The sequence below is a fragment of the Coprinopsis cinerea genome, assembly GCF_000182895.1.
Source record: "Coprinopsis cinerea okayama7#130 chromosome 9 map unlocalized cont3.9, whole genome shotgun sequence".
Classification (NCBI taxonomy): Eukaryota; Fungi; Basidiomycota; class Agaricomycetes; order Agaricales; family Psathyrellaceae; genus Coprinopsis; species Coprinopsis cinerea.
Genome location: NW_003307536.1, coordinates 1971120 through 1995458, shown reverse-complemented (window position 1 = coordinate 1995458; position 24339 = coordinate 1971120). Strand labels below are relative to the sequence as shown.

The following is a 24339-nucleotide window of genomic DNA, read 5'->3' as shown; positions in this document are numbered from 1 at the left end:
GAAAAACATCTAATAAATTAGTTTGTTTTCAACGACACAGGACAGTAGTAAAGACTACGTTTTGGAAACGTTAAAAGCGTGAGGACGAGGGAAGAAAGAGAGTAGTGGAAAGTAACACGACGTTAACACGCATTAGGATCATGAAGAAAAAACAGAAGTGGAAGAGATGGAATCCAGACTCCAACCACATCCAATCGAGAGTAGAAGGAACATGAACACGGTCGAGCGGGAAGATGAAAGAAAGAAAAGAACAGACAAGAGAGCAGTATGGAATAGGGCGCACGAAACATTAAAAGGGGGAATCAACGATACAGCCCATGAAGCGAACAAAATGCCCTCCATCCATCCATCCTCCTCCACACCTCCCACAACCAACCCACTCTCGAAGGGGGGACATACACCATCAATAGAAAGGAAAAACTCGTAAAAGGGGAAATAAAAGAAACGTAACAACCTTCCATATAACCAAATCTCCAAAATTCAAATCATAACGGACGGGAGGCGCGTTCGTGGGTTCTCGAGCGTTTGATTCGATTTCGATTATTCTATGCGAGGTATTCGACAGATGGTTATAATGCTTGTGAAAGCTGGGAGGGGCGGAAGAGGTATGCAGATGGAGAGCGATGACATGGAAAACGCGACGGCGACGGCAACAGCACCAGAACCACAACCGGATCGGCGGCGTGTGGGGGATAGGGGGCCCGTTATCGTGGTGTTCGTGTTAGCCGGACGACGAGAGGGGGTTGGAACGTCGTCACCGATAACGATGGGGATATAGGAGGTCCAAGGGGAAAAAAGGAGTAGAAGTGGTGGAGTGAGCGAAGCGTCGATCTCGAGTCATCAAGGGAAAAAGCGCGGATAGGAGGCAGTAAGAAGTACAACAGTTTAGTGATTAATATCGTGGTATCCCAATAGAACAAAACAACAGTCCGCGACCGTCTAGTTGGTTTTGCTTGGGTTGCGAGCCAAGGTCTGGCCCACTCTTTGGGCTTGGATGCTGCTGAAGCGTTGGAGTTCTTCGGGCTTGACATGGACGTTGACCTTGCCGCCGAAGCCAACCTTGCGGGCCGCACGCTTGATGAACGACACACGGTTGGAGTAGAGGGATTCGTGGATGGAGGCGACACGGGACTGGGTTCGGGTGAGAGGAACGCCAGTAATGCCGGTGAGGGCCTGCTTGGCGATCTCGGCTTCGTGACGGGCACGTAGGTACTTGATGATGGTAGCCTTCATGGCGAACTTGACCCAGTCCAAAGGAATGAACCAGATGATGTTCTGAAGATGAATGTAAGCAAATTGCGCGAGGGAAGAATAGAGAAATGGAAACGTACCCAGATCCAGACAATACCAATCCAGCCACCAGAGATAGCCTTGACATTGGTGAAGCCCCAGTTGCCGTAAGCAGCGATGATGGAGGAGACGAGCTGGGCAATGCAGAAGGCAACAAGGAGGGCGGTGGATGGTCGTTCCATGAAGAAGAATCCGTGCGAACGGGTGACGAAGATCAAGGCTTGCGAGATGATGGCGACTTGGAGGTAGATGATCATGTGCAATTGAGGATCGTTAGAGTCGACGGAGTCGGTGTTGGGGAAGCCAGTTTCGAGGCTGACGCCGAACTTGTCCTGGAAGAAGGTGGTCTCCTTGATGATGCAAACGAGAGCAACACTGGAATGCGAATCAGTAACAGCGATAGAAAAGGCGAGACAAGAACAACGTACGTGGAGGCGGTAAGGAGAAGACCGTAGGCGACGGCATAGGCGTAGATCTCGGGCAAGTTCCAGCTGTCCGGCGAGGTGGAAGGCAAGACACGGTCAACGGAGAGGGTCATGATGGTACCATCGTTGAGCAAGGCAATGATCAAAATCATGAAGGGAGGGAAGTCGAGCTTGTAGGCGAAGGCGAGGATGGCGAAGCAGACGACGATACGGATGGTGACGGCGCAAGCGTAGATGGCGTAGTTACGCATACGCTGGAAGATGATACGGGATTGACGGATGGCGTGGATGATGGTGGAGAGACCGGGCTCAGTCAAGACGATATCAGCAGCACCACGGGCAGCATCAGTAGAACCTTCGACGGCAATACCGACGTTGGCACGGGACAAAGCGGGAGCGTCGTTGGCACCATCACCAGTCATGGCGCAGAGGTGACCAAGAGCCTGGACACGCTTGACGATCTCGTACTTGTGCTCGGGGAAGACACCAGCGAAACCGTCGGCATCCATGATCATCTCGTCGAGGTTGGCGTGCTTGGAGCCGGGGGCAGGTCCATCCTTCAAAACCTTGGCGGGGTACATGTGGTCACCCATACCGAGACGACGACCGGTTTCCTTTGCAATAGCGAGCTGATCACCAGTGACCATCTTGACCTTGACACCGAGGGCGATGGCATCGTCGATAGTCTGCTTGGTATCGTCACGAGGGGGATCGAAGATGGCGAGGAGACCGATGAGCTCGAAGCCGTTGCCCTCAGCCTCATGGTCGTCGCCTTCAACCTCTTCGAAGGCGACAGCGAGAGCACGGAGACCACGAGAGGCGAATTCCTCGACGTCAGCCTCAAGTCGGTTCTCGATTTCTTCGGTCTTGTTGCGGGTGCAAAGCTCGATGATGACACCGGTCATACCCTTGGTCACACGCTTGAGCTTGCCGCTGGACTCCTCGCGGTAAGTGATCTCGGTACGCTTGTCGACGGGGTTGAAGGGCTTGAAGTCCAACAGGGTAATACCAGCACGGGCCTTGGCGGGGTCATCGAGAGTACCAACAACGCAAGTATCGATGGCGTCCTGGTTCTCGGTACGGGAAGCGTAGGCGGCAAGGAGGATGACATCATCGGGGCTGAAGGGGCCGTAGGTGCGGATCGTGTTGCGGTCGATGGTGAGCTTGTTGGTGGTGAGGGTACCGGTCTTGTCGGAGCAGAGAATGGTAACGCCAGCCAATTCCTCGATAGCGGTGATACGAGTGACAATGGCCTTGTACTTGGCGAGCTGCTGGGCGCCGACGGCGAGGGTGACTGAGAGGACAGTAGGCATGGCAATGGGGATACCACCGATGAGGAGGACGAGGATGTTGTCCAAACCGCGACGGTATTGGTACCTGAAGCCGGCGTAGAGGACGAAGATCTCTGCAATGACGAAGATACCGATACTGACAAGGCAGAAGGAACCGATTTGGGCGAGGATCTTCTGCAAGTGACCGGTGGTATCATCATCCTGGCCGACCAGGGAGGCGGCACGACCGAAGAAAGTGTTGGCACCGGTGGAGATGACGACACCCTCAGCTTCACCGTTCTTGCAAGTGGAGCCACTGGAAGGGAGCAATCAGCGAGTGCTATGGGATGCATGGATGAACGGAGACTTACGAGAAGCACTGATCACCGGCCTTCTTGGATTGAGGAAGGGATTCACCAGTGAGGGCGGCTTGGTCGATGGAGACGTTGATGGCCTCAGTGAGACGGCAATCGGCGGGGACGATATCACCAATCTTGAAGGAAACCATATCACCGGGAACAAGGATAGCAGACTCGATTTCGGACCAAGTTCCGTCACGCTTGACCTTAGCCTTGGGGGCGAGAGAGTCCATGAGGGCCTTCACAGCGTTACCGGCATTGCGTTCTTCGTAGTAACCGATGGTGGAGTTGGCGAGCAAGAGGAGGACGATACCGGTGAAATCGGGCCAGTTCGGAGGGCGACCTTGACCGTTGGAAAGGGCGATAGCGACGATGGCGGCCGCCTCCATGACCCAGGACAGGGGGTTCCACATGAAGGACAAGAACTGGAGCGAAGTCTCGTCAGAAACGCAGCGCGGGGCGATTCGGAAGGAAACGTACCTGGAGGATGGGGTTTTGCTCCTCAGTCTCGAGCTTGTTGGGACCAAAGAGACCGAGACGACGCTCTGCCTCTTGCGTGGTGAGGCCGTTCTCGTCACACTGCAGCAGCTTGAAGACATCCTCAATGACGATGGTCTCCAAATCAACCTTCTCCTTGTCGTAAAGGTCGTCTGCCGTGAGTTCAATCTGTGCTCGGGGTCAGTAGGCGTCCACAGAAGCGCTCAAGGGGTACCCACAGTGTTCATGTCGACCTTGGCATCTGGAGAGCGTCGTCAGCGACGAGGACGTCGATGAGAAGAAGAAAAAGACATACGAGTCGGAGCGTCCTCCTCATGGCCAAAGTCCTTGTACTCCCTCTTCTTCTTCTCTCCATCGCCAACGTTTGTGACCTGGATGTCGTCGGCGGGACCTGGTTCTTTTTCGTTCGCGCTCATTGCTGACAGCGGTGACGGGGGCAAGCTGAGGACAGCGCCAGCGGAGATCGAGACGGGGTTGGAAGAGGTAGGGGTGAGAGGAAAAGAGTGGCCGTAGGCCGGGGATTTGAGGAAAAGCGGTTTGGGTTGTGTTTACCTCTATTAGGCCAACATCAATTTCGCTTTTTCTGTCCTTTTATTGCTTATCTCTGTTTTGATGCCAAGCCCTTCACCGGCTTATCCCTCCCGAATTCGGCCTGTCACAACATCCCTTCCCCCTTTTGTCACCACACCCGACGCCTTTTCTTGGAATTATTCAAACCTTATAATAACTTTGCTATCCCCCCCTCCGCTCGCTGTCGGACAAACCCACCGCATGATACTATTTTGCTGATGGTCAACGATTTTTGATAGCGAAAAGCCCGCACTGTCTCTACCAGGGGCACAGGCCCTCTACTACCTCACAGATTACATTGAGTCGACGCTAGTCATGGCCTGACCCACAGAGCCCAATTGTTCGGATGGGACAAATCGCTCGGTTTATCGACTCGCCAGGAAACAATTCTCGCGAGAACCTTAGCCAAGCCGATCGCTTCTCAATTAGTCCATAAGGAATGCAGAAAGGGGAAAGGCCAATCCCTCTTTCGACATCCATTGCCAATGCGCACAACCCAAGCCTTAGGCTTCTCCCCTTCAACCAAGCTATAGGAGTAGACGCCTATCTCAATGCCAGGCTTGGCTAAGCCCGTTCGAGGAGGACCAGCCGCCTGCCAGCCAAAAAAAAAGCCCCAACGACGACGCCAATCGCATCCTTGGCTAAACTGTCTTCCAGGTCGCACCCATACGATCTTGTTTCCATGTGGAGCGTGTGCTCACCATTTTCCTCCGCGATTGACTTCGGGCGGTGGTGACGACAACAAAACTTGATAAAAACCCGAGCCTCAATTGATCCTCGAGATCGTGGAGGCTCATCCTTTATTCATGACGTCCCCCTGGACCTCTCCGGCAAATTATGTGGACGTCAGCGCGTTGACTTTTGTCTTCTTTGTTCAATGTTGAACGTGCGAGGCGCTCGGACTGTCGGACACAAATTGCTCGTGTGAGCTGGTTGGGGAGGAAGATATGTACTCCTTTGGAACCTTGCTTCTCATCGCCGACCGCACCGACCGCATCATACATCACCGCCGGCATCCTGGCGACACACCGCACTCTGTTCATCATCGTCCGAACACCGTACTCCGCACCAACAACCAAACTTACGTTTCCTCAGTTGTAATGGACATCGACGACAACCATTTCTCGCGCACTGTCCATTCACCTATTGTCGAACGTCTGTCCATTCTCATCGCCATCGCTGCCCCCTCGCAACACCCTCAATTATGATCATCACAATCCAATAGGGTCCCACCGTCAATTCAATGTTGAGTCTATACCCTCCCCCAACGTAACATCTCCACCGAGGTCTGGCGAATCAGACGCATCAGATATGTCTGTCTCCCCCAACCCACGCCTTCTCCAGATTCGAACTTTCTGATTCGGCCGTCGCTGTTGGTCCCACATGCAATATCCGGTCAAGCCGACAAGTCTTGACGTGCCTGCACGCCCTTATCTACTTGGTGGCGGGTTCCTTCCACTCCGTATTTGACGATATCCACATCTTGCCGCCGCTCGACGTCGGCCACGCGTCTGGTCACGTCGAGCACGAGGTACGAGAAGTTGTCAGTGGAGAAGGAACATAGCGTCTTCGCGTCTTCTCGTGACAGTCCTTCCGGTATCCCATTACGACCCGTTCTTCTCCGTGTTTCGCGACTATCTATCCTGGTTCTCCTAGTATCTGTCAATAAGAAACGACATCGAAAAAATGGAATCAACTAATGTTATCTATAATTATCTCATGACAAGCGTTACACCCTACTCCGGCTTCGAGTTCATAGCAATGAAGTCATCCTTGGTCTCATCTTCCTTCTGCATTCCGAGTCGCCCCTCTCCTCCCTAGTAGTACGGCCTTCTATGTCTCCGAGTATCACCATCCACAACGGCATCCAAGGTCTCGGTCACCTAAAGCCCTCCAGTCCGCACCTCCTCTTTCTCCGACATGACCCCCCTCCGCTCAAATCAAACCAAGCCCATCCCATCCCAATCTCCCAATCACAACTCAAAAACCCACAACACCAAAACTCCGCATACTTCCCCAGCGGTATGTACCCAACACGACGGGTCTAAACTACACACAATCCAAGTGAAGAGAACGCAATATGACGACATCCACCATCCATTCACGCCGCTTAAACCACCATAACCCGACAAGTTCGAGTCCAACGTCAACTTGAACGCCGCGCTCAAGCTAGCCATAATCCCTCACTCTTGGACGTAGTGTGTATCACCGTGACCGCCGTGACGAGCCCCCTCGTGCCGCTGTCGTTACTTATCGCAACAAGCCGCAGGCGGCGGTATGTTTGGATGTACATAACAGGAGCACGCGCCGACAATACGCTATTTTCGCCACAGGTAGAGGAGAGCGGCAGCGCTGGAGCCCTCACTCGCTTCTCGTAACTGCCGAATCTCAAATCTACATCGAAGTATCACCGAGGGTTTTGGGTATTTGGTATGTACTGGTCGTCCTCGTCACCGCTTCACAGCCTAATAGCTGTCACTTCAACCCCTCGAACGTGATGCTATGATGATCACACAACTCTCTTTCTCTTATGGCAGCGAGAGATGGATCTCGCGACCTTCCATCTCCTTCGTGCTATACTTGCTTGTCTTGTCGTCTTCTTTTATCTGCGGTATCACACCTCGCGTCGAACTGGATGGGGTCCCAGATTGCCGGCGGCGATGCTACGGTAACTTCGACTAGTGACTTCCTCTCGGGCGGGTGACGAAGGTGAAGTGAACCTTAGGCGACGGAACGATACGAGTCCGACGAGCGCTATGTTTCAATGCACGCCCTATCCTCCCTTAGCTGGTACAGCAAGGTACAGTAAGGTACCACACCTAGAGATTATTTCCCGTTCTATGTTTGGTTTGCGACGTAATCCAATACAGTTATTTTTGGACAGTGTCCAACGCGCGGCTGACGATTGGCTGAGAGGCCCCCAAAGTTAAGCGCTCTAAGCGCCCAGGGGTGACTCATCAACGTACGGACTCGGAAGCTTCGACCGACCATGTACGCGGCAGAACAAGGCATTGAGCCTATTCGCTCTACTGTATTGAAATCTATTCTCAGGTTGAGTTATTTTTGCACCTCACGCCCGTTCCCAGTGTGGGAGTGGAGCTGTAGATGATCATGAGGGCCCGGGCGTGGGGGGTTGCGCCCCACACGAACACCTTCGTCACTCGCCAGTTCCGAGGCATGGGCCCAAGTACGGTAGGGGTTATTTCTCTATGCATCTCTCTTCATTCTTGCAAAATCAACTTCAATTCATTTCGGTCGCTTGATCCATGCAGAGCCACCTGCAAACCCTCTGCAAGACCCTGACTCCTCGGACCGACTCGCACGAACCAAGTACATTCACAAACTTGAACCCCAAGGACTCGGTTTCGAAAACCCCTCTCCGACACCAGCCTCACCTCGCAACAACAACAGTGACGTTACTGACAGTGCCCCGCTAATTATAACTTAACCTCACGTAAAATAAACATATGCCGTAAAGCTGGATTCTATTGATATCGGTCTCGAGAGTCGTGATACCAGGATAAGGGTAGAGGCCATCAGGTACTCGCACCCCCTTATGTAAGCCAGAATCCCCGCCAACGTCGAGCGTTATTGGGTCACGATGAAGATACCAATCGCGTATCTGACTTCAGGGAACATTTCCTTTCATGAATTGGAAGAGCTCCCAGTTTTCCGTTTTAAAAAATATTTTTATTTGGGTGAGAAATAAGGACTTTTTCCAAAACACTAAAAACGCCCCAAATGGTGTTTTGAGCACTTCTGCGTCGAGAGAGAAAAATAGGAATTTCGGGAACGACTTTTTCGCCGCTCTTGGCGCCAAGACAATCGTCCATTTTAGGAAACTTAGCCCCTCATCTACCAGATGACTATGCAACGGGCTGTGGTAGCCTCAGAAAAGTTCCAACCATGGGTAATTCGACCATTACAAGGCTTAGAAATAGTCCTAGTTCCCCTCTCCACTATACCTGGGAGCTTCACTTTTTTTTTCGAATGCGAAAGTCCAAATTTCGCCGCTCTTGGCGCCAAGACCTCTGCTTACATAAGGGTGCTAGTACCTGGTGGCCTCTACCTTAAGTACTTGCGATGCTTCCCAGAGAGAGCAAGTTACGCCGTCGTGACGGCGATGAACCAGGCGTCCGTAGTGGACTTAGGATCAAACAGGGTCGTACATACATTAATCTCCATGCACCCACCATAGCTTCATTCAGGACAATTCGAGATCAATGGGCTTCACACCGTTACACCTCCCATCCCCACATGGGCCTTCCTTTACTATGGACATATGGGAGCACCAATTCACCGAATTATCCTTCACCCGAAGCCTGGGCATCCAATATCCAACTTTCAAACCGCGAAACGCCAACTAACGGCCCTCTGACCACCCTACTGTGATCCCCGTCTTCCTGGAAGAGGCCCAAACTAATGGAAATGTCAAGTAAATGCGCGACTTTAGCTATAGTTTCAGGTATACCAGCGGCTCCTTGGCATCGTCCAAGACCTCTCGGATCGCAGCTTCCAGCGTCTAAGAGAAAGAGCGACTTTAGCTATAGGCTTCATCCAACTTATCAACGTCGTCCACCTCACTTGGCATCGCGAGGGTGACCTACTCGTTCCCTCAAGAACCAGCCCACTCCGCCATCGTCGCGTTCTTAGCACCCATTGCTCATTCTCGCGTCTCGCTGCCATGAGCACTGAGCACACGCGCACGCTGGACGGGAAAAACGATCACAAGGTCACTGACAACACTCGACACGCCCTCCTTCTTTGCTCCTTCGAGGGTCCAACCTTCCTTCTTTCTCATTCTCCATCCTTCCAATTCCCCAAATCCCCAACCAAAGGGAAAAATGTCGTTACCCGTACACCTCGATTGACGCCTTGAGGTGCTCATGCGACCCCCCTCCTCCGAACCGTATCCTTCCGTTCCATCCCACATCAGGGCTGCATCAGGCCCATGGCGTCATGTGGGGTTGGAGTTTATAGCGTCCACCGTCGCACTTATTCCCCAGATTATGCCCTTACTGCCTCCGACGCGCCCTCCCCCCTGAATGGCCCATGTCGGCCACGGCGGAGCGTCTCATCTATCTGCCATGCCCTTCTATCTTTCTTCGAACTCGTGGATGGATCGAGCAGTTGGGTTGCCGTGGGTGGGCTTGGTACGGGAGCCCTTCGGAGTGAGGTGCGGTGAGCGGCAGAGGGGGTACAATTGCAAAGCCAATTCGTGGATTTCAGGAGTACGTACGTACATAGCTAAGTTCAGCCCGGTTATCTGCCTAACCCTTGTAAGTACTCGAGCGCCACTTTGTGGAAGATAACTTGAATAAGGCCTGAGAGTTCGTCTCTGACCTCATATCTGCGTTTCTGTGTGAACGTCTGCGTCTTCATTGAATACTACGTGTTGGTAGGCCCACATACGTCCGTACTAGACCATGATTCGAAGTTCTTCTCAGTGACACATCTCGGCTTGGCCAGTTAACCAGTGGAGTCTCCTGGATTCAATTCAATCCAGCACAATGATACTAAGTATATCGCAAAGGCCTGCTAAGTACATCTTACCCCACACGCTTGCTCCGTCGTCCGATACTTAGCACGCCCTCCGATCCTCCGACGGTACCCGCTCAGTAAAATAGGGTCTATTGATACCTTTTAAATCCACACTATTCCCCTAAGGCCATACATAAGTATGTAACTGAAGTGATAACTACCGCGAATGTATTCGCCACAACTTGATCTGACTCTTCACCGGGGATTGCGTGAAGGATGGCCGACCCCTTCCGCCGGCGGAGAGCAGGGCACGGCGTCCTTCCTAACCCCGATCCCAATAAGTAGCTGGATATGTGCTGAGTCCAAGAAGCGGATCGGTGACCCCTCGAGGAACACAATCCGCACTTCTGGCACTTCTGGAGTTCCTTTCATCACTACTTCGCATGATCTTCATTCAAATCGGACCCCCATTTCAAAAGCTCCTGGAAAGCATGCCTATGTTGTGTTCTGCGCGGTCTGCCGATGGTTGTGGCGTAAAGATTCGCAGACATGTGTGCTCCTGCAAAGGGTCTAGGGTGATTCTCGAGGGATAATTAGAAAGATCATCGTGGAAAGGATGAACCCGGATCTGCAGGTGAGTCGAGAAGTTCATTTTAGCGACTTGGATCATCCCGTGAAGCGGTTCTTCAATCGTGGCGCTCGTTCTGCTAACACCTTTGCAGAGTCATGTCCCTTGTGGGACTTGAATTCGGAAATATTGGGTGAATGCGAATCCTCTTCCCCTGTGACCTGATAGATAACCCATCGGCCGGACATCGCGAATTCCCAGCCCTGAACTGAACCTAAGCGAGAGTTGCGACCGAAAGACCCCTACCTACCCTCAGATCCGAAGCTCTTTTTGAATGAGGGTAGGGTCCGTGGTAGTACCATATCGTGACAGCGGCGGTGGGTGGTGGCGCACGTCTCCCGCAACTCGGGCGTCGGCAGCTCGCTTTCGTCCAACCATCCACGCACGTTCCGCAAAACACCATCAACCATATCAATTATGACTCGACTGCAAGTTCCAAATGTCATTTCCGAGTATGACCCACCAATAGTCGGAGGTGCGTTTCACATCGCTCGGAGCACGAGTTCGAGTCGGACCACGTTTTCTGCAAGAAGGGGGTCCAAAGTCCTGAGAGAACTGTGTTTCTCTTACTCCAAGGGTTAAAGGCGTGAGGGAGATGCTGCGTGAGTGGGCTCTTCGGGTCGGTCGAGCGAGCCACGATGCAGTTAAGAAGAGTCTAGGGTCTGATTCATGATCCTCAGATATGAAAGAAGCCTGCACGCCGAATGTTCGCATATCTGATTTAGGATCGCCTTTACGATGACTTGTCTGCCAAGGGCTTGGTAAAGACATGTCGTACCCACTATGTCCAGCATCTTGACGCCATATTCCATCATTTAGAAAAGATGTAGACGCATTGGAAAACCACGCAATCTTCAGGAGCTGGGTGAGAAGTGCATAGAGGCATCTGAGTGGCGGAAAGTCTGCCAAGACAAAACCTGATCAGAAAGGCGCGCGGTGATTGAGTTAAGCGCCTAGCAACCCGCCGGGATTACGTGTGCAAAATGGCGGACGTAAAAGAACACCGACAGGCTACTTTCCAGTAAAGCCTACATACCCATAAGCATCTAGGCTCGAAACCAGCCGTTACACAAATTTTCGCAAATGGGATTTGCTGGTGTATTACATTTTCCTTCCTCTTATTTTTTCGTCCTTCCCCATTTTTTGGTTATTTAGCCTGTACTACGACATACTCGGAGTGCTACCAAGAGAGACTGGGAACGAGTCTAATAAGCATCTGTAGAAGTACGATCGGGTGCGAGGAATGCGGTCAACTCGGAGAACTTGGAGGAATTGTGAGGAATCGGAACCACCTTTGGTCTCATTCCAAAAAGTTGTCTTCTCATCCGATTCTTCATCCTCTTTGGGCCATGGTACCTTGCAGTTCGCCCTGATTCAGCCAAAAACACACTTCAGCTCCACACAATGCTCCACCGACCACTCGTATCAGTAAGGTTCCAACCTAGGCCTACGGAAAAATGACTCTGCACAATGTCGAATCTCCACTTACTTTGGAAAATTTTATGACGAATGGGCTGTGCAGCCATGCGTCAGTCATCTCGAGCGTTCAAGGTTGAATCCAAATCGTTGTCGTCGAAAGTAATCTACCTTTGTCGGGCCTGGTTGAAGTGGGAACTAGCCAGCAAAGAACTGACCAGGGCGCAGCAAAGGAAGGCGGTGGTTGGAAAAAAGAACGACCAATCGAGAAGGCTGAATTGACAGCGTTACATCAACACTTTACTTTGGCGCAGAGTTTGGCCTATCAGGCACGAGCGCTCCGAGGACCGAGCGCGAGCGCTAACTCCCCAATGGTCGAAAGCTCCAAAACAAAACGGATTCAAAAAACAAACAGGTATATAACGAGCCACCTTAGTTGGTAAGTATAGCTCTAAATCGACTAGCGGTATTTGTGACAAACTGAATAAGTATAGCCTCTCCCTGTCTCTTCACTTCCCAAGATGAATAGCATTGTCATGGTGGAACGAAATCCTCTCCTCCCTGAAATCATCGCGGATAACGGTGGTGTTCTCGCTGTCCAGCTGGAGGAGATTCTAAATGGTTCGTCTTCAGTCAGCACCGACTCCATGCAAAAGTCAACACGTAGAGACTTACCGGTGCTCTCTTTGTATACTCAGGCCAGACAGGACCTGCAAACGGAACTTCTTAGCGAAATCGTCACGAGGACAGATGATATGCAACTCACGTTCAGAGCCCTTGCCGTCGTTGGGGTCCAAGCTGACAGTGAACGAGATCCAGTAGTCCATTAAGGATACGCTAAAGCCCTGTGCGGAAGGAGATTGGTCTGGAGGAGTTCCGTAGACCCAAGGGATCTCAGCGGCGTGCGCAACTATGAAGACTTTTCAGCGAGGTTGCGGACATCGGAAAAGAACAAATCTTACCACCATTGGCAGGGTCTGCCGGCTGGGGCTGGGTGAACAGATAACCGTACGACTTCACCTTCTTCTGCGCAGCTGCTTGGGACAGCTGTCGTCGGGGTGCGTCAAAGACCAAATCACCCTCTGAACAAAATCTATTAGCATAACTCTGTATAAAGGATTGGCTACAGGTGTACTTACGGATGGCCGCGGCACGTTTATAGATCGAGGGGAATCCAAACAACTCGTCGCCAGTGTTATAAGGCGACCCAAGAGCTGGCACATCAGGGTAGAGTCTCAACATACGGTCAACAGCGTTGGTGAGACGGCGGCCTGGGTTTTTGGCGGGGGAAATAGTCGCCAGCGTGCTTGCCCGCAGCAGGTCTTCATTGGCCTCTGGGCTACGGAATGCCATTGCGAACAATGTTCCTGAATTACGAAGGGCCTGGTTGATGAAAGGAAGAAAGATGTTATCGCAAATTACTTACCTTCGTCCATGTTAGTTCCAGCAATGAACGGAATTCGAGCAAATTTTCCTGACTTATAGAGCTGGGAGGGAACGCCAGGGAAGAGGCTGCCACGGCGGAAGTCCAGGGTTGGGACCCAAGAGAGGCCTCCCAAGAAATCGAGACCAGGGAGCCCGAGGTAGCTGGTCATGATTTCTTCCTCACTAGCCTCCTGCAGACACTGGAATGTCCTACCGCTCTTGGCTACCCTTGCGCATGAAGGGATACTGCCAACGAAGGCCTCCCAGACGGCGTTCCGTTCTACAGCGCGAGTGGCGGAGACACTGCTGGGCGAGCCAGATTGCAGGATCTGGACAAAACTATCAGTTGTTGTCCGAACGAGAATGATAGACGGGACATACGGCGGCCCTGACGAGGGTATCGAAGCCTGGGCTAAGCATGAGATGCCCGATGTTCATAGCGCCAGCGCTTTCGCCGAAGATGGAGATCTATGGAATATTCAGCAAAGGTAATACTAAGAAACATAAGACAAGACTGACCTTGCTTGCATCGCCGCCGAATGTCTCTGCGTTGGCATGGACCCATTTCAACGCAGCGACAATGTCCTTGAGTCCCAAGTTGAGTGCTCCCTCGTTGTCCGCTGTCAAAAGCCATGGTAAGCCCGAAACGTGGACGGTTTGCCTCTTGTCCGCGTACCTTCTTGACCTTGGGGATAACCGAACGGGCCAACGCGATAATTGAAATTGACGTAGATGATCGGGGTACCCTGCTGCAAATGAGCCTATTTAACTTCAAGGCCGTGAAAGAGACACTCACCCTTTCAATGCCGCGGGATACCAGCGTGCTTCCATCAAACGTACTCGCCCCTCCGACAACGAATGCCCCACCGTAGCTGAAAGTGATTAAGCCAAGAGCAATACCTTTAGCTAACCAATACCCACACCCATAGAAGCTGAAAATTACACGTCAGGTCCAGGCCCATAAACGTTACTGTACTGCACACAGGCTAACTCACGATTGGCAGCTTCTCCCGTGGTTGGGTACCAGCGGGACGGACAATGTTGATAGTCAAGCAATCCTCAGATATGTCCATCGGGGGACCGAACATAGCCTAACATGTTCGTCAGGGCAGATATGACCGCGACGCGTTCAAGCCACTAACCGGTTGGAGGCAGGACTTTCCGAATGCTGTCGCGTTGAAGGTTGTCACACCGGGGGTCGTCTTCAGGACCGGATCCCTGAACCTCAGGGTTCCAACAGGCGGCTCAGCAAACGGAATACCTATCCAAAGACACGTTAGATTTCGGTTCTAAATAAACCATGCGCAACTGGTTTACTCACCCCCAAAGAATTCTGTGTTAGACTCGGTCAAGCCTTTACCGACGACGGTAGTCTCGCCAATCTGGATCTCTGGAGCTGCCAGACCATAGCTGCACAGCACAGAGAGTAAAACGAACGGCTTGAGCAACATCCTTTTGCTCTGTGGGTTTGGGATCCTGCATCCACACAATGACATTCCCGTGCAACTCCAACCTCTTATCTAAATTTCGACAGACCCCTACTTCACGCGCTCCCTCCGGCCCAGCTTCAGGGTCACCAAGCCTACCGAGCCGGTTACTCTGGAGACTTCTTCTTTCCTTCAGCGTTCTTCCCCTAATAGCATCCTTGGCCAATTTTCATGCCGTGGTTGAAAAAACTGACGGTCCGCCGTGGAAAAACGCCTTGAGCGGTTTTAGTACGCGATTGTAGGATTTTCTAAAGACCTGTATTTCATTCTTTGTGGATGCTCGTGCTCTGTAACCACCGATTTCGAGATGGGAGAGGGAGAACAAAAAACGGACAAGGGATGCTGCAAGGTGGGATACATCAGTACCCACATCACGTATTGACGACGGACGTGGGAATTCGCTCGTCCCCGATTCAGCTTCCGCCTGCCGGGCGCTTAAATCGTCCGCACCGATTATCCAGCCGTTATGCTGCCAACTTCAAAGCAGAAGTGCCGCAAGCCGTCCTCAGATCACTTCGGAAATTATAAAAATACACTAGACAAGGCAATGGAAATCAACCTGATACTACGACTGCACAACTTTTGTCTCAAGTCTCGTATCAAACCTCATATTGCTCATGGTCTCCCAGTGCTTTTGCCCGGTCCGGCCCTCTCTCCAAGTCCAATTCGTCCAAGTCATTCCTCACTCGAGTTTCGTCATCCGGGACACCGAACACCTCAAAGGTCACGTCGTCCGCACTACGTCGTTTCCCACTGCTGCCGTGACCGCCCTCTGAAAAGGTCGACCGACGAGCCCTCCCAGATTGTTTCTTCCCGCCTCTGTCACGTTGAGCTCCCGGTTCTTGTGCAGTAGGCAGGGATTGAAGCCGTTCAGATGCTGGACAGTACAGGTAAGTATCACCAGACCCTGTCATTCCCATGCATGAGAGTAGGAATATCCTGCCCAAACCCATGCATGGGATAGGACGTATCCAACCAGGCCTTTGCCTAGGACCATGCATGGGATTCCGAACTGCCTTTTATAGCTATTCCGAGATCTGGAATACTATCTCACAGATCCATACACCTTCCATCGGGATACTTGCCTTAAAATATTTTTTTTAGGTAGGTTATTTTTAGAATGTCATCCGATTTATCAAGAAATGAATCCAACCTTAGAAAGCTTTGTTTTGACAAAAGACACAGTCTAAACAAACGAGAGGGAGGCTTATTTTCTTTGAAAGGAGACACCTTTGTTAAACAGATGGAAAACATAGGTGAAAACCCTGTTTTTTCTTCCGAAAGCGCCTGCAACAGCTCAGAGAAGCGCCCATGGATATGTTTTCGGCCAGCCGAGAAAGCCGAGATCAACCGCGCGCCGAGAACGGACAATGCCGAGAGCGATCAAAAATCCTGGTCGTAAAACATTCCGTTCCATTTACCCTCTTCCTGTGCTCGACAAATCACGAAAAAATGTTCACAATTCTCAGAATAATTGGTTTTGTCAGATGGTTCGGTTGCATTTTTCGTTCTGTATGCCATATAGTAAAAATCAGACGAAATCTTGAATGGTGTTGGTACTTGCCTATAATTTCCGCTAGTTTCTCTATTCTCAAGCATTGATCCATCATCTTCTTCGAGTTTCTCAGTCCATGCTGCTCCGTTTGGCGTGATACTGGGCTTGAAATGTAGGAGGAATTGTACACAGTTGTGCCACGCGCTAGCTGAGGCAGGTCGCAGGGCATCTATCCCATTTGGTTCGCTTTTTCCGAAAATTTAACTGTCAGATTGTTTAGGTTGTAGTGCGAGCTACATAGCGTTGTCGTGCTCGAGAATTGGTGAGTACGTAGCACTCCATTGTCGCTTTTGATAGCTCAACTACTACGCATGTACCTGTCCATCCTGCCCCGCTATTACAGATTCGTTGTTTTTCTTTTATCCCTTTTCTAGTGCGGCGTCGCAATGAATAACGATGATATTTTGGCATTCCCAAAAACGCTACAGCGCGTAGAATAAATGTGCAAAATTCTAAGGTAATCGGACCAAAAACGAGCCCGTAATTTGGGTTGTAACATATCTAATAACATACATTCTATGACATCTCATTGACTTCCCATCTATTATTAGACACAGGGAAGCAGCTATCGACCGTCATTTAGGTGCCTTCTCAGATGTCAAAGGCTGTCAACCTATGACAGCTGGCAGGAAGAAGCAGAAGCACATCTTTTTACATACGGAAGGGTACTAGGGTGAGTCCTTCTCCATGCATGGATTCCGGTAGGATGTATCCTATGCTCCATGTATGAATATGACAGGGTCGACTCTAAGTATGACAATGTATGCTCACCGGGTCCGGTTTCAAATTCCTCGGTCGCGTGGCTATCGGTGCGGGCCCAATTGGCCAGCTTCTGAAGATGCCCCGGGAGTCAATGATTGACGTTGTGAGTAGAACCTACGTCCAACCGGCGACCGCAAGCGCTCACCTCGCCTTTCGTGTTCTTGGGGGTCGACATGGTGGTATAAAGTCAAGGTCAGTTCATGCATTTCGTCATCCCTAATGTGTCGTCGCATGGTTGGAGCATTGAGACACTACCCCTAGCCGTGCTCCACGAGCAATAGTCGGGAGTTTTGGGCTTCTTACAGGGTATCACATCTACTGCACCCTGGATTAACTTGCTATGGTATACAGATAGGCGAAAAAGCGGACAGGGCTACGGCAATGGCCTCCCAGAGCTTGCAGCCTCAGGTGCCCAGTTCCGGTCGGCATTGGAAGTTGTCCAATTTTATCTCCCGTCTGCAGCCATATCTTTTCTATCGTGGTTCTTCTCTTCTAAGTCGGCGATACGATGGCTCCCTGAGCCCACTTGCATTTTGGGTGGCGAAAAAGACGAATCTTTTCTTACGGGTACTTTCACGGAACCCCTGACCCGTACCTTGACAAGTTCAACGGCGCTCCTACCCTACAATATTTCCTGTCATGAACCTGTGATAAGCGCCCAACGCAGGGCCTCCTCAATGAATGTGGAGTTGAATGCGCTGTACTATATTTCGAGTTTTTCGAATCTGAATATTACAATTTATCCATTTCAATATCACATTCAACAATAATCCATGTCCCATCGTCGCATCGTTCCCAAATACTAGTCACAAGCAATTCGTCCTCGACCACACCCCCTTCCCTCATACTATCGTACAAGTCTCTGAGAACACCATAGTCAGGTGTCCAGTACTCGTTCGAAAGTATCGCAGATGGCCGCAGATACAGCAGTCGTGGATCAATGGCCTTGCGGATAGAGCTGATCCATGATCGATACTTGTCGTTCTCTCCCAGCGGCAGACTACCTTTGTCTTGGGTGGAGTCAAGAGATCTCGCGGCATGTCTGGTGGGTCGAAGATGCGCTGGTGCTTGTCGAACAAGGATTTCCGTCTTCTGAAAGCCATAGCACCACCTCAGGCGACACTCCCCAAAGACGAAAGGGAAGACGGTAGAGCGGAAAAGGATGTAGGATGCCGTTCCGACAACGAGGACGTGGGTAAGGGCGAAGGTGGCATGTAAAGCGGCGGGATAGGTGTCGTAAAAGTCGTTAAAGATCGTGGTCCATGCGAGGACGGAGACGCAGCAAATGATAAAGAGGTTCAGCAAGCATGCTTGAATGAAGACAAGGCTATAGATCCAGCATCTGTGTCAGCGTTGATCAATCAAGGATGAACGGAGGAGGTACCGTTTCGAGGAGGTTGGTGAGGTATCTGGTCCTATGATAAAGAGTCCATCCTTTGAATCTCTGCAGTGTCTGGCGAGAATTCGGGGAATGGCCTCATCGCGTGCGACCTGTAACTTCTGAATCAACCCTGCTTTCCCATCGGACATGGTACACGCCTGCCTGCACTTCATGCAGGACAAGGGCAAAGATGGGTTGACGAAAGGGAGGTTCGTCTGCACTGCCCTCGCTTATTTATGTAAATTGAGGGTTTTAACGCCGCTGTTGTGGGCCCACCAGCGTCAGCGTCAACGGGGGGGGGGCCCTGGACACCTGGGCTTCAATGACAGAACCAGCCCGTTCTGCGGTCGAAAAGCGTGTGTACCATGTGTTAGCATTCCGCAGAGAAGGGTAGAGATAGTCAAAATCTCACCGTGAGCAATAGGACTGAATTGAAGTACTGGTCAGCGCCTGTCTCACAAGGACCCGAGTTCGACGGAGCTTGGACCTCTGGGCGGCCAACGAAATCTCAATCAGAGTTTGTCCAAATGCACCCATCAGCCTGGTCCTGAAGACATTATCCCAACACCATCCTCCACAGAAAGCAGATTCCACCTATTCCAAACGCATTCACTGCAGCAATAATTTAGCGCCCCCAGTAAACAAGAACAGGCAGACGTACAAATATGGAACATTCATGATTTTCCACCTGGCAGGGAGGACGAGCATGATGGTGGCGGCACATTCAATTTCCTTCGACCGATGGTCAGTTTCAGACTGCACCGACTGCCATTGCGCACTGCTATCCTCTTCATCCTTCTCGCTGTTATTCTCTGCACACAAGTCAGCAGCTGGATCCCATCGTTCGACGTCTACACCCACCTCCGGCCTCACGATGTAGAAGAAGAACGGCCTTGCAAAGTCGACAATTTGGTTTTGACGAGGACTGCGACCACGACAGTTTTCAGCCCACCACAAACAGTCACCGTCCAAGAACCGGTCCACACCACGGAAAGTCGCGACGTATTCGGCTTTCCTGTCGTTGGATCGAGAGCGCCGCCCCCCAGCGATGCAGTAGACGAAACACGACAGACTACCCACCACTTCTATCGTGACGATGGACTTCTCGAGGTCAACCCAGATGGGCCACACCCTATTTTCGAGCTCATGGAACAGGCAGAGCAGAGGTGGAAGAAGAAGAATGAAAAGGCCAGCCGAACCCTTAAGGAAGCCTGCGAAGAGTACGAGAGGCGGTACAATCGCAAACCTCCTCACGGGTTCGATGTCTGGTGAGTACAAAATAAATAAATTCGTCCTCAAGGTTCCATTGACGTTCGTGATGACAGGTGGATTTACGTCCAATCCTACGACGTGCGCCTTCCAGATGAATACGATCAAATTTCCAAAAACATGGAGCCTTTCTGGGGAATAGACCCCCGTCGTCTGCAGCAGATTCAGCGAGATTGGGAAGACTACACGAATACCTTCACCGTCGGAAAGGAGACCGACACGTCCCCCATTGAGATGGTGAACCACGCGTTCGACGCGGAAGGCGGGAAATCACCACGAATGACGGGCGCCAAAATGGTCGCTGACATCCTCGAAGAAGTGTCTAGTTTCCTGTCCCCATTCAGAGCCGTATTCAGCTCCGACGACAACCCCAACCTGCACACCGATTACGAGCTAATGAAGATGGCTATCCAGGCTGGGAAGGAAGGCCGATGTAAGTAGTGTTGCCTCTGTTTGAATCGCACCAACACCGTTGAATTTAGACATCGATATCGACAACCCCCCTCCTGTAAAGTTGGATGGTTGGATATCCGCCTGCCCTCCAGATTCGCCAGCATGGGTAAACCGCGTGGAATACACCAACCCCCTCCCACCCCTCCCCGAACTCTCCAGGATGAAGCATAACACAGCCTACGCATCCTCTCCTTCTTCCCCTGAGGCCCTGCCCCCAAAAACCTTCATCCACAACCACAAACTCTCGATGGACCCCTGCCTCCACCCTGCCCACCTCCTCATGCACGGCCAATTCATCTCCCACGAACGCGGACCCGTCCCACACCGCCTCATCATCCCCCAATTCAGCTTCAGCCCTACGTCCTTGCACCACGACATCACAGTCGCACTATCCATCAACTGGATCGACGATATCCGTCCAAGAGGGCACGATCCCCTGTTTGACGACAAGGACGACGAGCGGTTGCAGTGGCGGGGGAGTAATACAGGCAGCTGGTTCGGCGGGAACACGCAGTGGTGGGTCAGCCATCGGACGAGGCTGGTGGATTGGGCGAACCCCCGCCGTTTGCAACCGTCGACTGTCGACTCGGTGTTATGGAGTCCACCAGATAGCCGGTGGAAAGTGGGTGAACCCTCCGTGCCACCTTCGAAGTCTGCTTGGGCACCGGCGATGGCTGACATTGCGTTTGCGAATAAACCTATCAGCTGTGCGCCGGAGGTGTGCAATGGTCGACTGGCGCAGGAATACGAGTTCAGGCATCCTCATAATATTCCCACCCAGGGAAAGTATAAATACATCATCGACGTGGGTCCGATTTCTCTGTTTTATTCAAGCAAGATGCCTCATAGTGGTCGATAGGTCGATGGCAACGCGTGGTCTTCCAGGTTCAAGCGACTCATAACCTCCAACAGCCTCATTTTCAAGTCTACAATCTACCAAGAATGGTACAGACCCGCGCCCTTCCATCCTTTCCTACAACACTGACGAGTCTACTTTTTCAGGTTCGCAGATAGGATAGAACCCTGGCTCCACTACGTCCCCATCCAAATCGACTACTCCGACCTTCTCGATGCGCTCTACTTCTTCCGTGGCGACCCAGGCGGTCGCGGAGCCCACCCTGAGCTAGCCAAAAAGATCGCAGAAGCGGGACGTGAATGGAGCTTGACACATTGGCGCAGAGCGGATCTCACAGCTTACATGTTCAGGTGGGTTATTTATTCCTTCAGGGATTCATCTACCGTCGTGGCACCTGGTCCTGTTCCTTTGCTTACACGCTCTCGTCTAGGCTATTCCTGGAGTACACACGGATAATGTCGCCCGAAAGGGAGAACGGTGGACTCGACTATGTCTACGACGAGGCCGACGAGTTTGACCCCGATGTACCGGTCTTTGGCGCGGAGGAGGAGGCTGAACCTCGTAGCGGACAATCTCTGTTCTTACGAGCAATGGAGAAGCGTCGCCAGTGTCGCGCCCCATAGGCCTTCTATCACATCACTCGACTCATACATCTGCCTCGAGTGAGATCAGCATCACCCGTGTGTTGATATTGGTGTGTCTCGAGTAATGATTTTAGGGTTGGATAACGGACCTCTCATTTAGTACGGCGTTGTTGTATAATGTATTCGATCATGAACCGAAAACTATAGAGTTGCAATGAGCAGGGAGCAGGGGAAGTTTGCATCCCGGGATTCACATCATCATTTCCTGAACACAGGTGCGTTCGCATTAATAAACCCAATCGGTTCCTTTCTGTAATCATCGAGGATGGCCGTCGTGTTTCCACCTTCAAGTTGAAGCAGAATCTGATTTGTCCACGCTCTGTCAGCACCTGCTACAAGGAAGAAATATGTGTTGAGGCTTACCGGATCCTGGTCGGTATACTGAGGCCAAATAGGACCTAGCACGGGCCGCCATTCGTTAGGAATTCGCTAGTATGTAGATCACGTCCACTTACGCTCAGAGCCATTATCGTCATTGGGATCCAAGTTGACAGTGAAAGAAATCCAATAGTCCATCATGACCTCACTAAACTTCTGAGCCGAAGGAGACGGGTCTGGGGGTGTCCCGTAGACCCAAGAAATTTCCGCTGCATGAGGGACTGCAGATAGCCCTATTCAGAAAAATGGCAATATTCAAGACAAACGGGTTTCTTACCACCAGCCGCCGGGTCTCCTGGCTGAGGTTGTGTGAATAGGTAACCATATGCCTTCAGTCCGTGTTCCGCTGCAGCTTCGGACCACTGTCGTCGAGGAGCGTCGAAGACCAGGTCACCCTCTGAAAACAGCTTTAGCAGGGTTAGCCTTAAGAGCAGGCGATCCACTCACGCAAGGCAGAGGCACGTTTATAGATTGAAGGGAATCCAAACAATTCGTCGCCGGTACCATAAGGAGACCCAAGGGCTGGCACATCAGGGTATAACTCCAGGATACGATCGACAATCCTGGCGGCACGTCCTGGGTCAACAGAGGGGGAGACCGTGGCCAATGTGCTCGCTCGAAGTTCGGCTTCAGTGGCGTTAGGGCTACGGAATCCAATTGCGAAGAGCGTTCCTAAAACGCGACGAGATTAAGATCACGACAAAGAAAGGTGCCTGGAGTTGCGTACCCTCGTCGAGATTGGTCCCGGCGATGAACGGAATTCGCGCAAATTTGCCTTCTCTGTAGAGCTCAGAGGGCACGCCAGGGAAGAGGCTACCAGGACCCAAATCGAGCGTTGGGACCCAGGACAGGCCAGCCATGAAATTGGTACCAACGAACTCGAGGTAGCTTGTCAAGATCTCATCTTCGGTAGCGTCCTGCAGGCATGGGAATGTCTTCCCACTCGTCGCCACACTCACGCAGGAGGGAACACTGCCAACAAATGATTCCCAAACAGAGTCCCGCTCTGCAGCTGGAACAGCGGAAACGCTGCTGGCGGAACCGGATTCAAGGATCTATAACAAATGGTCAGTGGATATCAACGGAAAAGGGGCTGGAACATACCGCGCCTCGAACGAGTTTCTCAAAGTCCTGGTTTAAAAGGAGGGTTCCTATGTTCATAGCGCCAGCGCTTTCTCCAAAAATAGTTATCTGTAGAGCGTTGAATGGCAGCGACAGAGGTTAAGACACCATGCTGACCTTACTCGCATCGCCACCAAAGGCGTCTGCATTTGCGTGAAGCCACTCCAAGGCTGCAATAACATCCTTCAGCCCAAGGTTGAGTTCTCTTTCACCATGCGCTGTAGACCCCTTATTCAGATGGTGACATGGATTCTCGAGCATCTAACCCCACCTTCTTGACCTTGCGGGTAGCCGAATGGTCCAAGGCGATAGTTGAAATTGGCGTAGATAATCGGTGTACCCTGGGGTAGAGTGAACATTGGCCAATCCTAAGGCAGGCAGAATGACACTCACCCTTGCAACCCCGCGCGATACCAATCCACTACCGTCGTATGTATTCGCCCCTCCAATGATGAACGCCCCTCCGTAGCTGAAGGGAATGTTAGTATCCGAGCGATAAGCCCTAGTGAGCTATTACCCACACCCATAGAAGCTAGGAAGGCGTCGTCAGATTCCGGGTCCCAAAGTTATATTTCAGGCACTCACAATTGGAAGCTTTTCTTCTGGCTGTGTGCCAGCAGGGCGGTATATGTTGATGGTCAAACAGTCCTCAGATATGCCCGTCGCAGGACCAAACATCGGCTGGAGTGAATCGTCAGCTTTAGGACAGGAAAACATCGCTCCTGTGGCAACTAACCGGCTGCAGACAGGACTTGCCGTACTCTGTCGCATTAAAGGTGTCCGTATCGAGTCTCGTCTTCAAAACCGGAGATCTAAACCTGAGTTTTCCAACAGGGGGCTTAGCAAATGGGATGCCTATCCAGGGCGATGTCAGGCGTTGGAGGGCGCGTGAACAGATTCTCCACTCACCTCCGAAGAATTCAACTTTGGACTCTGTCAGGTCACGACCGACGACGGTTGTGTCGCCAATCTTCACCTCGGGGGCACCTAGGACATAGCTGAAGAGCACGGAAAGCGTAACAAACGACTTGAGCAACATCTTGCCTGTCAAATTGGATTGAATACATAC

At 51.6% G+C, this 24339-nt stretch overlaps 7 protein-coding genes across 7 annotated transcripts; 1 reads left to right on the top strand and 6 right to left on the bottom strand.

The window, feature by feature from the left end:
- Window positions 1-42: 42 nt before the first annotated feature.
- On the bottom strand, window positions 43-4259 carry CC1G_15207 (plasma membrane ATPase; the record flags this gene model as incomplete). Its single annotated transcript, XM_002910526.1, has 7 exons — window positions 43-1275; window positions 1332-1665; window positions 1719-3302; window positions 3358-3770; window positions 3826-4011; window positions 4062-4084; window positions 4139-4259. The coding sequence occupies 7 exons, from the start codon at window positions 4257-4259 to the stop codon at window positions 940-942; spliced, it is 2997 nt and encodes a 998-aa protein (XP_002910572.1). The 3' UTR covers window positions 43-939.
- Window positions 4260-10328: 6069 nt separating this feature from the next.
- Window positions 10329-10932, bottom strand: CC1G_03619 (hypothetical protein; the record flags this gene model as incomplete). Its single annotated transcript, XM_001832553.2, has 2 exons — window positions 10329-10453; window positions 10773-10932. The coding sequence occupies 2 exons, from the start codon at window positions 10930-10932 to the stop codon at window positions 10329-10331; spliced, it is 285 nt and encodes a 94-aa protein (XP_001832605.2).
- A 1515-nt stretch (window positions 10933-12447) lies between these two features.
- Window positions 12448-14814, bottom strand: CC1G_03618 (lipase I; the record flags this gene model as incomplete). Its single annotated transcript, XM_001832552.1, has 14 exons — window positions 12448-12552; window positions 12614-12648; window positions 12705-12848; window positions 12901-13020; window positions 13078-13305; window positions 13365-13692; window positions 13745-13831; window positions 13883-13983; window positions 14040-14109; window positions 14160-14235; window positions 14285-14295; window positions 14359-14454; window positions 14506-14624; window positions 14685-14814. The coding sequence occupies 14 exons, from the start codon at window positions 14812-14814 to the stop codon at window positions 12448-12450; spliced, it is 1650 nt and encodes a 549-aa protein (XP_001832604.1).
- Window positions 14815-15449: 635 nt separating this feature from the next.
- Window positions 15450-15764, bottom strand: CC1G_15206 (hypothetical protein; the record flags this gene model as incomplete). The annotated part of the gene is made up of 1 exon (XM_002910525.1): window positions 15450-15764. One exon carries the CDS (start codon window positions 15762-15764, stop codon window positions 15450-15452), a length of 315 nt encoding a protein of 104 aa, XP_002910571.1.
- Window positions 15765-17899: 2135 nt separating this feature from the next.
- Window positions 17900-18697, bottom strand: CC1G_03617 (hypothetical protein; the record flags this gene model as incomplete). Its single annotated transcript, XM_001832551.1, has 2 exons — window positions 17900-18494; window positions 18552-18697. The coding sequence occupies 2 exons, from the start codon at window positions 18695-18697 to the stop codon at window positions 17900-17902; spliced, it is 741 nt and encodes a 246-aa protein (XP_001832603.1).
- Window positions 18698-19289: 592 nt separating this feature from the next.
- Window positions 19290-21749, top strand: CC1G_03616 (Cap3p; the record flags this gene model as incomplete). Its single annotated transcript, XM_001832550.1, has 6 exons — window positions 19290-19816; window positions 19874-20250; window positions 20300-21075; window positions 21130-21215; window positions 21273-21476; window positions 21557-21749. 6 exons carry the CDS (start codon window positions 19290-19292, stop codon window positions 21747-21749), a joined length of 2163 nt encoding a protein of 720 aa, XP_001832602.1.
- A 219-nt stretch (window positions 21750-21968) lies between these two features.
- Window positions 21969-24309, bottom strand: CC1G_03615 (triacylglycerol lipase 3; the record flags this gene model as incomplete). The annotated part of the gene is made up of 14 exons (XM_001832549.1): window positions 21969-22073; window positions 22134-22168; window positions 22226-22369; window positions 22426-22545; window positions 22596-22820; window positions 22876-23203; window positions 23253-23339; window positions 23388-23488; window positions 23542-23611; window positions 23664-23739; window positions 23792-23802; window positions 23856-23951; window positions 24007-24125; window positions 24180-24309. 14 exons carry the CDS (start codon window positions 24307-24309, stop codon window positions 21969-21971), a joined length of 1647 nt encoding a protein of 548 aa, XP_001832601.1.
- Between the last annotated feature and the right edge of the window lie 30 nt (window positions 24310-24339).